Source organism: Astatotilapia calliptera, chromosome 16 (genome assembly GCF_900246225.1).
Source record: "Astatotilapia calliptera chromosome 16, fAstCal1.2, whole genome shotgun sequence".
Taxonomy (NCBI): Eukaryota; Metazoa; Chordata; class Actinopteri; order Cichliformes; family Cichlidae; genus Astatotilapia; species Astatotilapia calliptera.
Genome location: NC_039317.1, coordinates 14,137,368 through 14,149,530, shown reverse-complemented (window position 1 = coordinate 14,149,530; position 12,163 = coordinate 14,137,368). Strand labels below are relative to the sequence as shown.

Below are 12,163 nucleotides of genomic sequence, written 5' to 3'. Positions count from 1 at the left end.
TGTTTCAAACAGAAGGCAGTGGCTCTGGGAACCTCAGCACATCATCTAGCTGCAGTGAGACCTACACAAGCTTCTCTGATATCAAACCCTGAAAATACTCTGCACTTTCTTCATCATCAAACTGCCATCATTCCTACATCATGTGGCTATCTGTACCGTTTTGCCAGCATATGTAATCATGAATTTTGTCAATTTTCCACAGAAAACAGAAGTTACAAAGGTAACTATAGTTTTATGAATTCTAGGATCACTGCCGGTGGCAGTAAACAAAATGTCTCCTCATAGTCTGCACGTGTTGAAATCTTATATAAACAAAATCATATGCATGATGTGTAGGCTACCTGTGCATATGCACTATAAATAACTTGGTAGGCTACATATGAGCTCTATGAAACTTCTCATGCTGAAATTTTCCAAGTGACCAGCATGACTGGCAATCATCTTGGGTTTCACAGAACCACAGTCATCAAACTTCTGTACTGTTTTACTTCTTCCTTACTGCCAGTGGCAGTAAACAAAGTGGATGACTTAAAGCAGCATCAAGAGGAACAGACAACTTCTAGTCAACCAGTGGCTGGTAACGTGAATCCACAGGCTGACAGAACCTCACAAATGTACAGGGTGTTCCCCAAGATGCCGCTGCACAGATTACACAGATGGGACACCCCACATTGCTCTCCAGGAGGTGGCCGCACCCGTGGTTGAGTGACAGACGACACCTGAAGAATGCAGGCACATCTGCTATTCCATATGCCTGTTTCATCATGTTTACAGCTCAGTGGGAATGCCCCAGTATGAACACATCTTTTCTCTTGTTCTTTTCATTATAAGAAATCAAAGACAGGTCCCATGTTGCAGTGCCCCCCATGTCCCAATGTTCAAGGTCCTAGCACACCTGCCATAATAGGAAAAGACCAGCAGAGCTTCAGCTCTTCCAAAAAGCTCTTCTTCTGAGTTGCCAATAGCAAATACAAACCAGCCACACCTTTAAGAGGGCAAAGACTGCACTCTGACAATGACAGTCTGAATGACAACCTCCTACCCCTTACTCCAAGGGATGCTTACCTCCTGAACATAGATTGTAGATCATTAATTATCAACCTAAAGAACAATTAACCAAGAAAAAACACCGGGCTGACAGCATGAAAATCAACGGGGCTGGGCTACCAGGGGGTATTTCCATCACATTTTAGCATATAGGATCTCACCCTGTGTGGCATATGAGGAGACATATTTGCTGTGTTTTCCTGCCATTGGCAGTCATGAGTTAATGAAACAAAACTGCATTTTTATTTAATTTTTCTAACCTCTCACATACACTGCACATTCAGAATGTTATACATTTACTGTGAAGGAACAAAACACATGCATATGGTAATTTCACTGTATAGATCTGTCATGGAGACAGAAGATCCACGTGCTGATAATGTAATAGATGTATGAATGGGCCAGCAGGACTGATCTCAGCAAATGCATCTATTTATGCTCACACTAAAAGCGGGGAGAGGTTAGTGGACAACAGCTGTCTTTGTGTTCACATGCACTAATTTCTTCAGGAGTTCATATTTTAACTCTGAATGAGAAAGAGGGCAATGTCCACTTTCTTTAGCTTGAATGAATTTTTCCTGAGAGCCAACTCTCTGTCCACTTTAAAAAAAAAAAAAAAAAAGTTTATTTATTTGTATGAAGCACCCACAGATATTCATCCACTCTTTAATTTTATTGTTGTCTGTAAACTCTCCTCCTGTCTGCTGTCAGTCTGTCATTAGAAACCTGTTCTGTCACCAGCTCTCCAGAGTTTGTGTGTGTGAGCTTTTGTCCTTTTGCTTTTGTCTCTGATAGCCTGGTCAAACTCTTTGTGCATTTTCATATATGCTACAGTTTTACAAATGTATCCATGTGAATAATGGGAGATCACTGTATAGGCTAACTTATTCCCAGCAGAGGGAAAATGTTTGGAATGTAGATATTGTTTATTAATATGTGTCTGTCATGTTTGTTAAAGGAGATGCTATATTGTACATTAAGTATGGTGATGTCACTGCTTTGTGACTTGTCCAGTTTTGTTTTGTTTTTTACATAAATGACTTGTGACAATTCACTTACTGTCTCTCTCTCTCTCGGTGCTGAGATGTAATCTGAAGCCTTCTGCTTTTGATTTCTGAGTCATCCTGAAACATTTCTGTAACCAGCTGTTTCTCAAAGAGCTGTGGTCGTAGGCTAACAACAAAAAGCGAGAAACGAAACTGAAACAAATTAACGGGTTGCCAGGTCTTTTCATAGCTTTCCCCCCAATAAATAAATAAATCAAACAAACAAACAAACAATCGTAGTAAGGAACTAACATACCCCTTTCATTGAAATGTGGACTAATATAGGTTGCAATGTAGGTTGCTTTTGCCTCCACTTTTTTCCCCCAGCCAGAGAACATTTTTAGTACTATTTTTTTTTTTTTAACTTTAAAAAATACAAAATATTGTATTATTATCGATTAATATCATAGCTCTATATTCACCGGAAATAATAAGCCGACAATGAATCTTATTTGGTGAGCAGCCAAAGGTTAGTTAGTTTTTTTTTTCTTGTCGGGTATTAAAGTGAAGGTAACCTAAAAATAGTTATCCAAAGAAGATGGATATTAGTCGCAATTTCGCATCAGTTTCTCTCTCCGTCGATTGAAATGCGTTTCCATGCGGTGGTGACTGAAAGGAGGATGTTTCTGATAGAACCTGGCAACCCCAAAGAAATGGGCGGCGAAGTAGATAAGAAATCGTTTTTGAACAGCAGCGCTGATTCAACATGGACGCATGCGAGCAAGCCTGATAGAAAAAGTGGAAGCGGTGTGTTTGTCGGTAAAAAATGAGCAATAGCAGAGTGGCCTGCATACTTTGTCAGCGATCCAAAGAGACGAAGATTACCGGAACCTTGTCGACTAAAGATGAAGTCACGGCTCACCAGAACTGCCTGGTAAATACAAGCACGCTTCTTTTGTTCTTCGTCTTTATTTCGTGTGTAACGACGAGGACTTGATTCACCGCTCAGTGCAGCGGTTAAGTCCACAACGTAACTGTGGACAAGAAGTGTGGAAAAGTTATAAAAATAACGCACACGAGTAATTTTTCCTGACGCCTTTAATTTCCTTATAGGCTACCACCTTTGATAAACGTACAAATTGATTCATGCATATAAACTTTCCAGCAGTTTAAAGATGAGTTCTGTTGCAATTGCTGTAACATTAAAATGCGACGATTAACACTAATCGGCACAGTTTGTGCCGTATATGCTTCTAATGGCATCACAGTGGATACAGATGAAGGTGGTACGTTCTTAAAAAGCAGGAAAACACTGCCATAACTGATTTCCAAGGGTTCCATGTAGTTCTGCTGTCCTCCTGGATCCTCTTAAAGCTATTTTTGTCAGTGTCACTGAGACTTTTTATGTGGACAAATAAAAGATATAGAAAAGTCATTTTTGCCAAAAACTGATTGCAGCTTTTACCTTGTGGCTCAAGATGACTTTATATTATTCATGAGGGATACATTTTTTTTTTTTTGGCAAATACTGGAAATCTGTTTTTGGTAGGCAATCGCTTTTTGGCCCAGCAGCATCAAAAGGCCTGAAAGACCACAGAAGACAACTAAAGTGTGTGATCACACAAATTCTTTCTTTGGTTGAGAGAAAAAAAACAACTTGATAACATGTAAACAAGTAAGTTGGCGTAGTATTGTCTAGAGACTCCTTCATGAATGGAGATGCAGACGGTTTACGAGGTGCACACCGCGGTTTACACTCAAGAACATGAAGGTCAGATTAGACTTTGCCAGAAAAAAGTCAGCAAAAGAGCCTTCACATCGTGAGCTGAAGCATACTACATTATCTATGTTTTGTTGTGAGCATGGCCAGCACTAGTGTTTACTGATGATGGGATTGCCGATAGACGCGGCAGGATAAACGGTGAAGAGTACAGAGCTACAGTCTCAGCTCAGATTCAGCCAAATGCTGCCAAAGTGATTGTACAGCCCTTCTCAGAGTGAATGAATAATGACCCAAAGTGTTCTGCCAAAGCAGTATACTTAGTGTCAAGTCAGTCACCTGATCTCAGCCTGAAGACACAGCCACGCACAAGCTGTCTGCACTCAAGGCTTAGCAGAGGATCTTAACCGAGGAAACATGACATTTGGTGGCTAGTTTATGAATTTTAAGTATTGGCTTACTTAGTCTAATAAACCAAATCTATTATTTTAACTGATTATATCTAAGTGTACAGCCATGTTTTTATTACTTTAAAAAAAAAAAAAATACACTTCAAGAGGGGACACGTGCACAAGCACATGCATTTACACATACTTACCTGGATTACCTTAACCTCTTTTGAGTTGCTTTAGGACAAATGCCATATTTATGAACTCACAAGTTTAGGGTAGATGTAGCTCAGGAGGTAGAGCAGGCCATCTACTAATCTGAAGGTTGGTGGTTCAATCCCTGGGTTCAATCGCGGTTCCTCCAGTCCAAGTCCAGGGCCCAATTGCTTCAATGTGTCCCCTGAAGTGTCAATGTTGGATAGAAAGTACTTAAGCATAGAAGAAAAGTGCTTGGGCGAATGAGTCATGCTGCATAAAGTGCTTTGAGTGGTAAGGTGGAGTAGAAAAGCCCTCTATAAGAACCAGTCCATTTACCGTTTTTCTACTTCATGCTCATTTATGTCCTTCACGTGAATTTCGTGTTGTTTGTTATTTCCAGTTATTTTCTGCTGGCATCTTTTGCCGGGATTCACCACAGTTCGATGACCTGTTTGGCTTCTCGGTGGGGGATGTGCTGAATGAGGTGAAACGAGGAAGCAAGCTGGTAAATATATATTAGAAATTGTGTGATTTAAAGTATAGCGCGCACTGGGAGCAATGTTTAAATGTCTTACTCCTTTGTTTGCTTTAGACCTGTAACCACTGTAAGAAAAGGGGAGCCACTGCTGGGTGTGAAGTCAAACGCTGCAAAAAGTCCTACCATTACCCGTGTGCTCTTAAAGAGGGAGCGACGACTATTGAAGATGATGACCATGGGCGCTATGTGTCAGTTTAACAGATCTGCTTAATTGCCTGTCGAAAAAGATATTCAGTTATCCTAAAAATAAAAACTCCTGCTGTGCACTGCTTGGGACAATTGTAGTTGTCTAAAAATGTGTTTTATGTGTTTTTCTAACAGGATATACTGCTCATCTCACTCTGAGCAGCAAACACGTAAGTTTTGAATTTTTATCCTTTATTTATTCAGTGTATGACAGACTTTGATTTTAATTTTTATTTCTCATGACCAGAAAAAAGCGCTTCCACAAATGAGTTTGCCTCTTCCACCAAAAAGCCCAGAACCTCCAAAAAACTCAAAAACTCCCCAAACCCCAACGCACCCGGACCATCTAAGGTTAGATTTATGGATTTACTAAAACAGACTTTTGGGGGGGAGAGGCCCCCATCTCTCTCTAGCAGCTTGATCCTGCAGTTTTGGGTTTGTTGTTTTTGTGTGTGTGGTTTTTTTTTTTTTAGTAATTTCAACAAAAGGCCAAATTTTGCTATGTGAAGCAATGTAGCATGGATCGCAAGAATGCACAGATGGTAGTTGATTGACTAAGATTTGCTAACAATGCACTAACTGATAAACACAGACTCGAACAGTTAATTTCTGTAGTTAACCAAATGGGTCAAAATTAGTAGATCCCATGAGGAATTAAGCAAAAATAACAGTGTAAGCGCAGACTTTACACATGCATGTCTGTGCGATTTCCTACATCAGCAGTTGGGGTGCTGAACATACTCGAGTCAGACTCAGTCAAAGACATGACCACAAGTCTGATGATACCATTACAAAATCAATCATCAATTCAGCCTTATTTGTGTATCACCAAAGGACAACAACGTTCACTTTAGAGTATTTTATATTGTAAGGTAAAAGTGTGTACAGTAACACATAAGCAAGCATTTGGTGACGGTGAGAAGGAAAAACTCCCTTTTAACAGGAAGAAACCTCCACCAGTGGAATGGAGCCAGAGATTATCATCATTAACCTGCGAGCTATGTGGTGCATTTGTGTGTGCGTTCTCCTCTGTTATAAATAACCAATCCGTTTTGTTTTCATGAGGTATGTTGCCTAACCTGTGAGAAGAGAGAAGGTAATATCAGCTTGGAAAGTTTGTCTAATAGCATTGTTATGTGAGTATTTACAAACATCTTTTCCCCCCCTTTTTTGACTTATTTGTCTGTGGTTTAATTTTTCTGTTTTTTTTTATTTTTATGTATCACATTGTAATTAGCAGATGTGTGTTTTTAGGTCATATTGTGACAAACATGCTCCTGCGTCACTTAAGAAGAACACCGACGGTAAGTGTTGCTCAGAGAGATTGACATTTACTATGAAGTCGTTATTTTTTCCATTGTGCCAAATACTAAATTGCTTTGTAATTGGCAGGAGAAGGTACTGCAGCTGGATCCTCTGTACACAGCTATGACTCCAGCTCATCTAACAGTACAATGTGTAGTTCTTCCAAGGTGTTGTTCACAGTCACTTAAAGTTTTTTAGTTCTATTTTCAAGTTTGCTTGTTATTTTTACAGTTTTTTGTCTTTGCTTTTTAAACAGAGACAGTTGAGTGACTGTGACAAGTAAGTATGGGATGCTCGCTATGTCTTGAACAATAATTTTACGTTCAGAATTTTGGCTAGAATATCACCCTTATATCTAATATGGTAGCTTAAATGCTCATTTTAAAAGTCTGTACAGTTCGATCCATCGTTCGTTCTTACTTTAAACAACTTCACACTTAAAACCCCAGTTGTTGTTTTTTTTTTCACCCACAAAACAAGTCAGGAACTCAAGTGGGTCTATATAGTCTTAAGTCATTGCTCATTTCTTTATATTTTGCTAGGAAATGGGAAATAGGCCCATTTTAGACCCGCAATATTGGATAAGGAAAAGAGAATGAATAGCTGGAAATGTCAATGTATTCTACAGGAATAATTCTCCAGGCTTCTTGCCAATCAGAAACCTTCCAGGTGGTATTGTATGGTGGATGAAAATCTGCCTTTTCTAGATTTATGTTCCATCGTTTTTGGCAAAATCCCCAACGCCACTGGCTGAAATGCAGCCACAAATTATGACCGACCTACACCAGATCAGTGTAGACTGCCCCTCTCTCCTGACCTCCTCCAAACATACTGGACAACATTTTACCAATTTGAATTCATTACTCCATAAGACCTGTTAATTTCCTTCCTGTTTCGCATCATTAATAATGGCTTTTTGATAGCCACACTGAAACCATTTCTGATGACGCTTTAGTGAACAATAGATGGATCATCTGGACCAGATGCATCTCTCAGGTCTTGATGTGACGTGAGATGTTTGCAACAGGCAGCTAGTAACAAAGTGCCTGAAAATACAATTTCAAATGGGTTCACTGGTTTATCCCTTAAGGTAAGTGCACTTTTTAAGCTTGAATGATTCATAGATCAGTGTTAAGGGGTTTAACAAACAAAAGAAACATTCAACTGAAAATGCCCAGGTTTAAGGACTGGACTGGAAATGAGCGATAAAGCAACCAAAACTTTGAAAGACTTCAGAAAGCCTGGAGAGCTATTGCTCAAGATCACTTTAAAAAAATAACAACAAACAACAAAATAACATTTCTGCTTGACAATATAAAGAAATGAGAAGAGCAAATTGTGTCCTGTTGGTTACAATAAAAATGGTGCAAACCTTGCAAACAGCTGTGATGATTCCTTACCTTTGTTACAGGCGGGAGGAGACCCTCTTGAAACCTAAGCTTCGCCGGAAGAGGAGACTCTCCGATTCTTCAAATTCAGGTCAACCCCGTTGCAAGGGAAGAAAATGTAACCTCTGTGGGCTTATCACTCTAGCTAACAAACCCCTTTCTTTTATCTTATATATATAGTTGACAATGACAATAACACTCCAATGGATATATACGCCCCATTAGAGTCTGATATAGATGAAAATGCAAACTCCGTCCCAGAGCTCGAAGTACGCCTAATCATTCATCAATTCTTCAATAACATCACTGTATGCTGAATATGTCTAATAATTTGAAGTCTCATCTTTGTCCTGTCACGTGTTGATTTCTCTTCGCGTGATGGCAGACTGTGCCTGAGGTTATCAGGTAGGTTTTGCTAGTTTTGGAGGGGTTTCTGCAGGGGGGGGGGGTCTCACTAATATTTGTAATTCTAAATTATATGTATATAAAATTATGAAAAGTTGTCCAGAGTTAACCAGTAAAGCTAATTACCTGCAAGTTTCAGTAAACTGCAGCCTATCAAAGCACCACCAAAAGGCACAAACATGTCTTATGAATGCAATTATCCCCTATGAAAGCTTAGTTTTTCCCCAAAGGGCTTTTGCATACATACTTTTTCTTTTCTTGGTCTGTAAAAAATGTCAGCAGAGGGTCGTTTTTTGCAATTATATTCTCCACTTTACAGAAGAGACACCAAGAGTCCTGCTGTGTCTTTATCAGGTAAGCAGTTGTTGATTCAGTGTGTATAGTTTGCTAAATAATTTTTTAAAGATATAAATATTTATTTTTTCAAACTCCTCTTGTCTGGTTCTTTTAGGAAATCGCATTGAGGATGAATTTAATGATGAAGACGACACAATCATAGAATCAGTGAGTTCTCTGATATTGTGTTAATCGTTGTCTTTAGCAGCTATAAATGGTCTTTTTTTTGTTATACATTTAATGTTTGGTAATTTAGAACTATGAAGATTTGGTCTTCTATATATATCTCTATATCTCTCTCTCTCTTTATTTATCTCTCTCTCTATCTATGGATAGATATAGATATAGAGAAATATATATAGATTTTGTCACTAAAGGAAATCCCTCTTTTTTGCATGGGATTCATATGAGGTGTGATGAGATGTGTTTTCTTTGTCTTCTGAGGATGCTGAGTCAGAGAGTCTGCTGCTTCCCGTAAAGATCTGCATACAGACCCAGTCACTTACAATGTCAGCTGGTGAACTCTCACCTCAGACTGAATCTGCTCCACCTGAAGATGTTCTGGTTAATGCAGATGTAGAGCCGGTCGTAGATGAACACGAGGGTAAGGTTTCTCCTCCTGGGACTGATCAAATGTTTTATAAGAACAAAGAGCTTTGATAATGATTACACAGCAGTTAGGCAAAACTTTTATCTGACTATAAAGACACCTGCATAGTACGGAAGAGGATTAGGGCCACTGGGGGGGGGAAAAATGGGCACGTCTTTTTTTTTCTTTTTTTCCTGAATTCTGAGAAAAAAGTCAGAATTCTGACTTTTTTCTCAGAATTCTGAAAAAAACATCATTTTGATGAACAAGTCTGACTTTTTTCTCAGATTTTTTTTTCCCCAGATTTTTTTTTTCCAGTGTCCCTAATCCTCTTCCGTAGTATAGTCTGGGTGGGCTACTATAGGGAACAAGAATTGCCTCTGAAAGTTGATGCATTTGAATTTGAAAAATGGGACGTTTAAGGACTTGATGGCTATGAATTGCAGTTACAACAGCCATAGGCTATATATAAAAGAAGGAAGTAGCTTTGTGGTGTAAAAAGGACTATCCTGATTGCAAAAAAAGAGGAATATAAAATTTGTTTTCTAGAACTTTAAGCACTTCTTGGTGAGTTTATGATCTCAGCAAGTAGTTTAACACAATTGCACATCTATGGGATCTGCTGACAAAATGAGACCCATCCATGAGGCCCTGCCTTGCAGCTTAAACGAGCTGCTACTGTCATATTAGTTCTTGATACCTCAGGAAACCTGCTGAGGGCTTGTGGAATCCCTGCCTTGACAGCTCAAAGGTGTTACTGTGGCACAAAGCAGATCTAATATTAAGGCAGGTGATTTTAATCTTGTGGCTGATTAATCTTTATGATTTTTATGAATGAGAAAGAAGTCGCGCTACGAGAGTATTTCACATTTATAAAACGCAAAGTGAAGGTTATGTGCAAGCTTTGTTTGAAAAAGCACACAATGAAATTATTAAGACACATTCACTGAAAAACGTAGAAAGAAGAAATGTGCCATGTCAAACACTTATCTAGAAAGCTTAGGAAGTTGCTGTTGCATGAAATGTGTAGATTTTTTAAGAATCAGACAGGAGTAAGGGTTTTGAAATGATAAAAAGCTGGGATTACTTATAGAACTAACTCTCTTCTTAGGGTCCAGTCCCAAGCAGAACGCTGTCCAAACCCCGGGTCAACTCACCGGTGGATCCTCTGTCTCACCCCCTCCCTCTCCTGGCCAGTCCAAATCTCCCCCTCCATACTTCACCTCCCTGAAGTCTCATACTTCACCTCCCTGCACTAGCTCGGCCACAGCCCTGGCTCCGCCTGAATGCGCCAGTGTATCCATTAACTCCTCCTCTTCCTCTCCTGTGGCACTTCCCTCAAGTCCAGAGCCCAAAATTGACTCCAGCAGCTTCTGGAAAAGCTGTAATGCAGCAGGATGTACAGAGGCCATCTTCACTGACTTCCTTGATGGGATGAAAAATATCTCCAGCAAAATCCAGTCAGATCAGGCCAGCCAGGAGGGTAAGGGTGCATGACACTTATGAGACTCTGTCTGACCTTTTTTAATGTTTTAAACTGGGGATTGTGAAAATTTTATTTTTTTCTCCACAGAATATGATCTTGCACTGTCGGTGATGGCAGCTTCTGGAAAATTGTCAGAATTTGTGGCTAAGCAGCAAGAAGGTAAAGTACACAGTACTGCTCTAGGGGTGTGGTATTAGTTGGCCGATTAACAGAAGTTAATGTCTGCTTCATTGATAGCATTTCAAGAGGTTTCAACAGATGACCTATAGATACTCATAGCATTTACAATACCATGGAAACTGTGTGTATTGATATATTCTGTAATTCAATGAGAAAAAAATGAAACAGCAGTGGTCAGTGGAAACCAAAATCTACAACCATATAAGGGCATAATTCAAATATCAAGTTAATAAAGTTAAAAATTGCAATGACAGGCTGATCCAACTTCTGTCCTAATGTGGCTGATTAGACACCATCTGACATCTGGGCACGATTATTAGACACTGGGGTTTGTGTCACTGAGCTCCTGGACACTTTGCAGAGATATATGGCAGGACCAGATGCACCTCTCAAGTCCTTTGCCAGGTCTTTGATTGGGTTTTTTTCTTAATGATGTGACTTTCAGATACTGTTCATCTTCTGCAGGTTGTTTTTTTCCCCTTAAAGCCTGCAACAGTTTTTGTCCTCCACTAGTCACGTTTCTGCAAATCTATTAAGGACACAGTGCACAGCATTACTGAAATGCCAATTTTCCAGCTAAAAGCTCTTTGGGAACTATTTCAGAAGTTTGGGGGAAAAAAACATACTGTAGAAATAATTGCTATTAAGTCGTTTTACTTTTTGTTGTTTTATTTTTAAAAGATGTTTCTCCTTTTTTATTGTAATCACTAAATGACAGTTCACTGTGGTTACAGAGCTACAGAAAAAACAAATGGAACTGCAGAAGGCAGCGGCAGCGATGAAAGATGTCGTCTCAGCACTGAGAAAATGAGCTGATGAGCAGCTACTGAGTGTTAGCTATTAAAGCTAGGTTCTTTTGTCTGTGATTACATTTTATAAAAAAAATTTATACTTTTATATGGAGTAGGCCTTAATATGAATGATATTTTAGCTGAGTGATTAACTGAAATGATTCAAGTTTTTTTTTGTTTGTTTTGCTGTATTTGAGTTACTAAAATTTTTTGTTTTTTTGTAATTCAAGACTGTTCTTTTTTTTTTCTATATTATTGTACAATACAAAGATTTATATCAAACTATATCCCACAAGATTCTTAAACTGTAAAAAAAAAAAAAACACTGAAAAAGGTTTACCATATAATGTTTAAGGAATTTCTATGTTCATAGTGTCTGTTTTTTCTTATGTTATTTATCAAAGAGGAGTTTTAAAAAGTAAAATGTTTTAAGACGGTAATGACAGTATGCCAGAGATGTGTTGGATTAATCACTTGAAGTTAAGTTACTTGAGCAGTTTTATATTTTTTTTCCCATACTCTGATCATTTTATATTTTTCATTTTTGCAGAAAGTGTTAACATGTTCTAGTTTACTGGCACCCCAAAGAAAAACCTGATGTGCTGTTTTTCTGACTTTA

General features: G+C 38.7%; 2 protein-coding genes across 14 annotated transcripts in view; both read left to right on the top strand.

Annotated features, from left to right (window-relative positions):
* Positions 1–2,101, top strand: part of mcf2lb (mcf.2 cell line derived transforming sequence-like b) — a 47,935-nt gene extending 45,834 nt beyond the window's left edge. For all 12 annotated transcript variants that reach the window (XM_026144542.1, XM_026144533.1, XM_026144531.1 and 9 more), the window contains one exon: positions 13–2,101. In XM_026144542.1, the coding sequence (XP_026000327.1) occupies positions 13–92 (80 nt within the window). In that variant the 3' untranslated portion in view covers positions 93–2,101. The remainder of the gene's footprint in view (positions 1–12) is intronic.
* Positions 2,102–2,699: 598 nt separating this feature from the next.
* phf11 (PHD finger protein 11) lies at positions 2,700–11,753 on the top strand. Of its 2 annotated transcripts, XR_003269928.1 has the most exons (19): positions 2,700–2,967; positions 4,741–4,845; positions 4,933–5,066; positions 5,200–5,234; positions 5,312–5,415; positions 6,130–6,200; positions 6,319–6,368; positions 6,457–6,536; positions 6,626–6,648; positions 7,781–7,848; positions 7,938–8,026; positions 8,143–8,162; positions 8,482–8,516; positions 8,614–8,666; positions 8,943–9,102; positions 10,199–10,570; positions 10,661–10,732; positions 11,043–11,158; positions 11,488–11,538. XR_003269928.1 is itself a non-coding variant. In XM_026144385.1 (18 exons), exons 1-18 carry the CDS (start codon positions 2,860–2,862, stop codon positions 11,562–11,564), a joined length of 1,656 nt encoding a protein of 551 aa, XP_026000170.1. In that variant the 5' UTR covers positions 2,701–2,859; the 3' UTR covers positions 11,565–11,753. The 2 variants fall into 2 exon arrangements, 1 of the variants encoding a protein (XP_026000170.1); XM_026144385.1 differs by lacking the exon at positions 11,043–11,158 and having other exon boundaries at positions 2,701–2,967; positions 11,488–11,753.
* Positions 11,754–12,163: the final 410 nt, after the last annotated feature.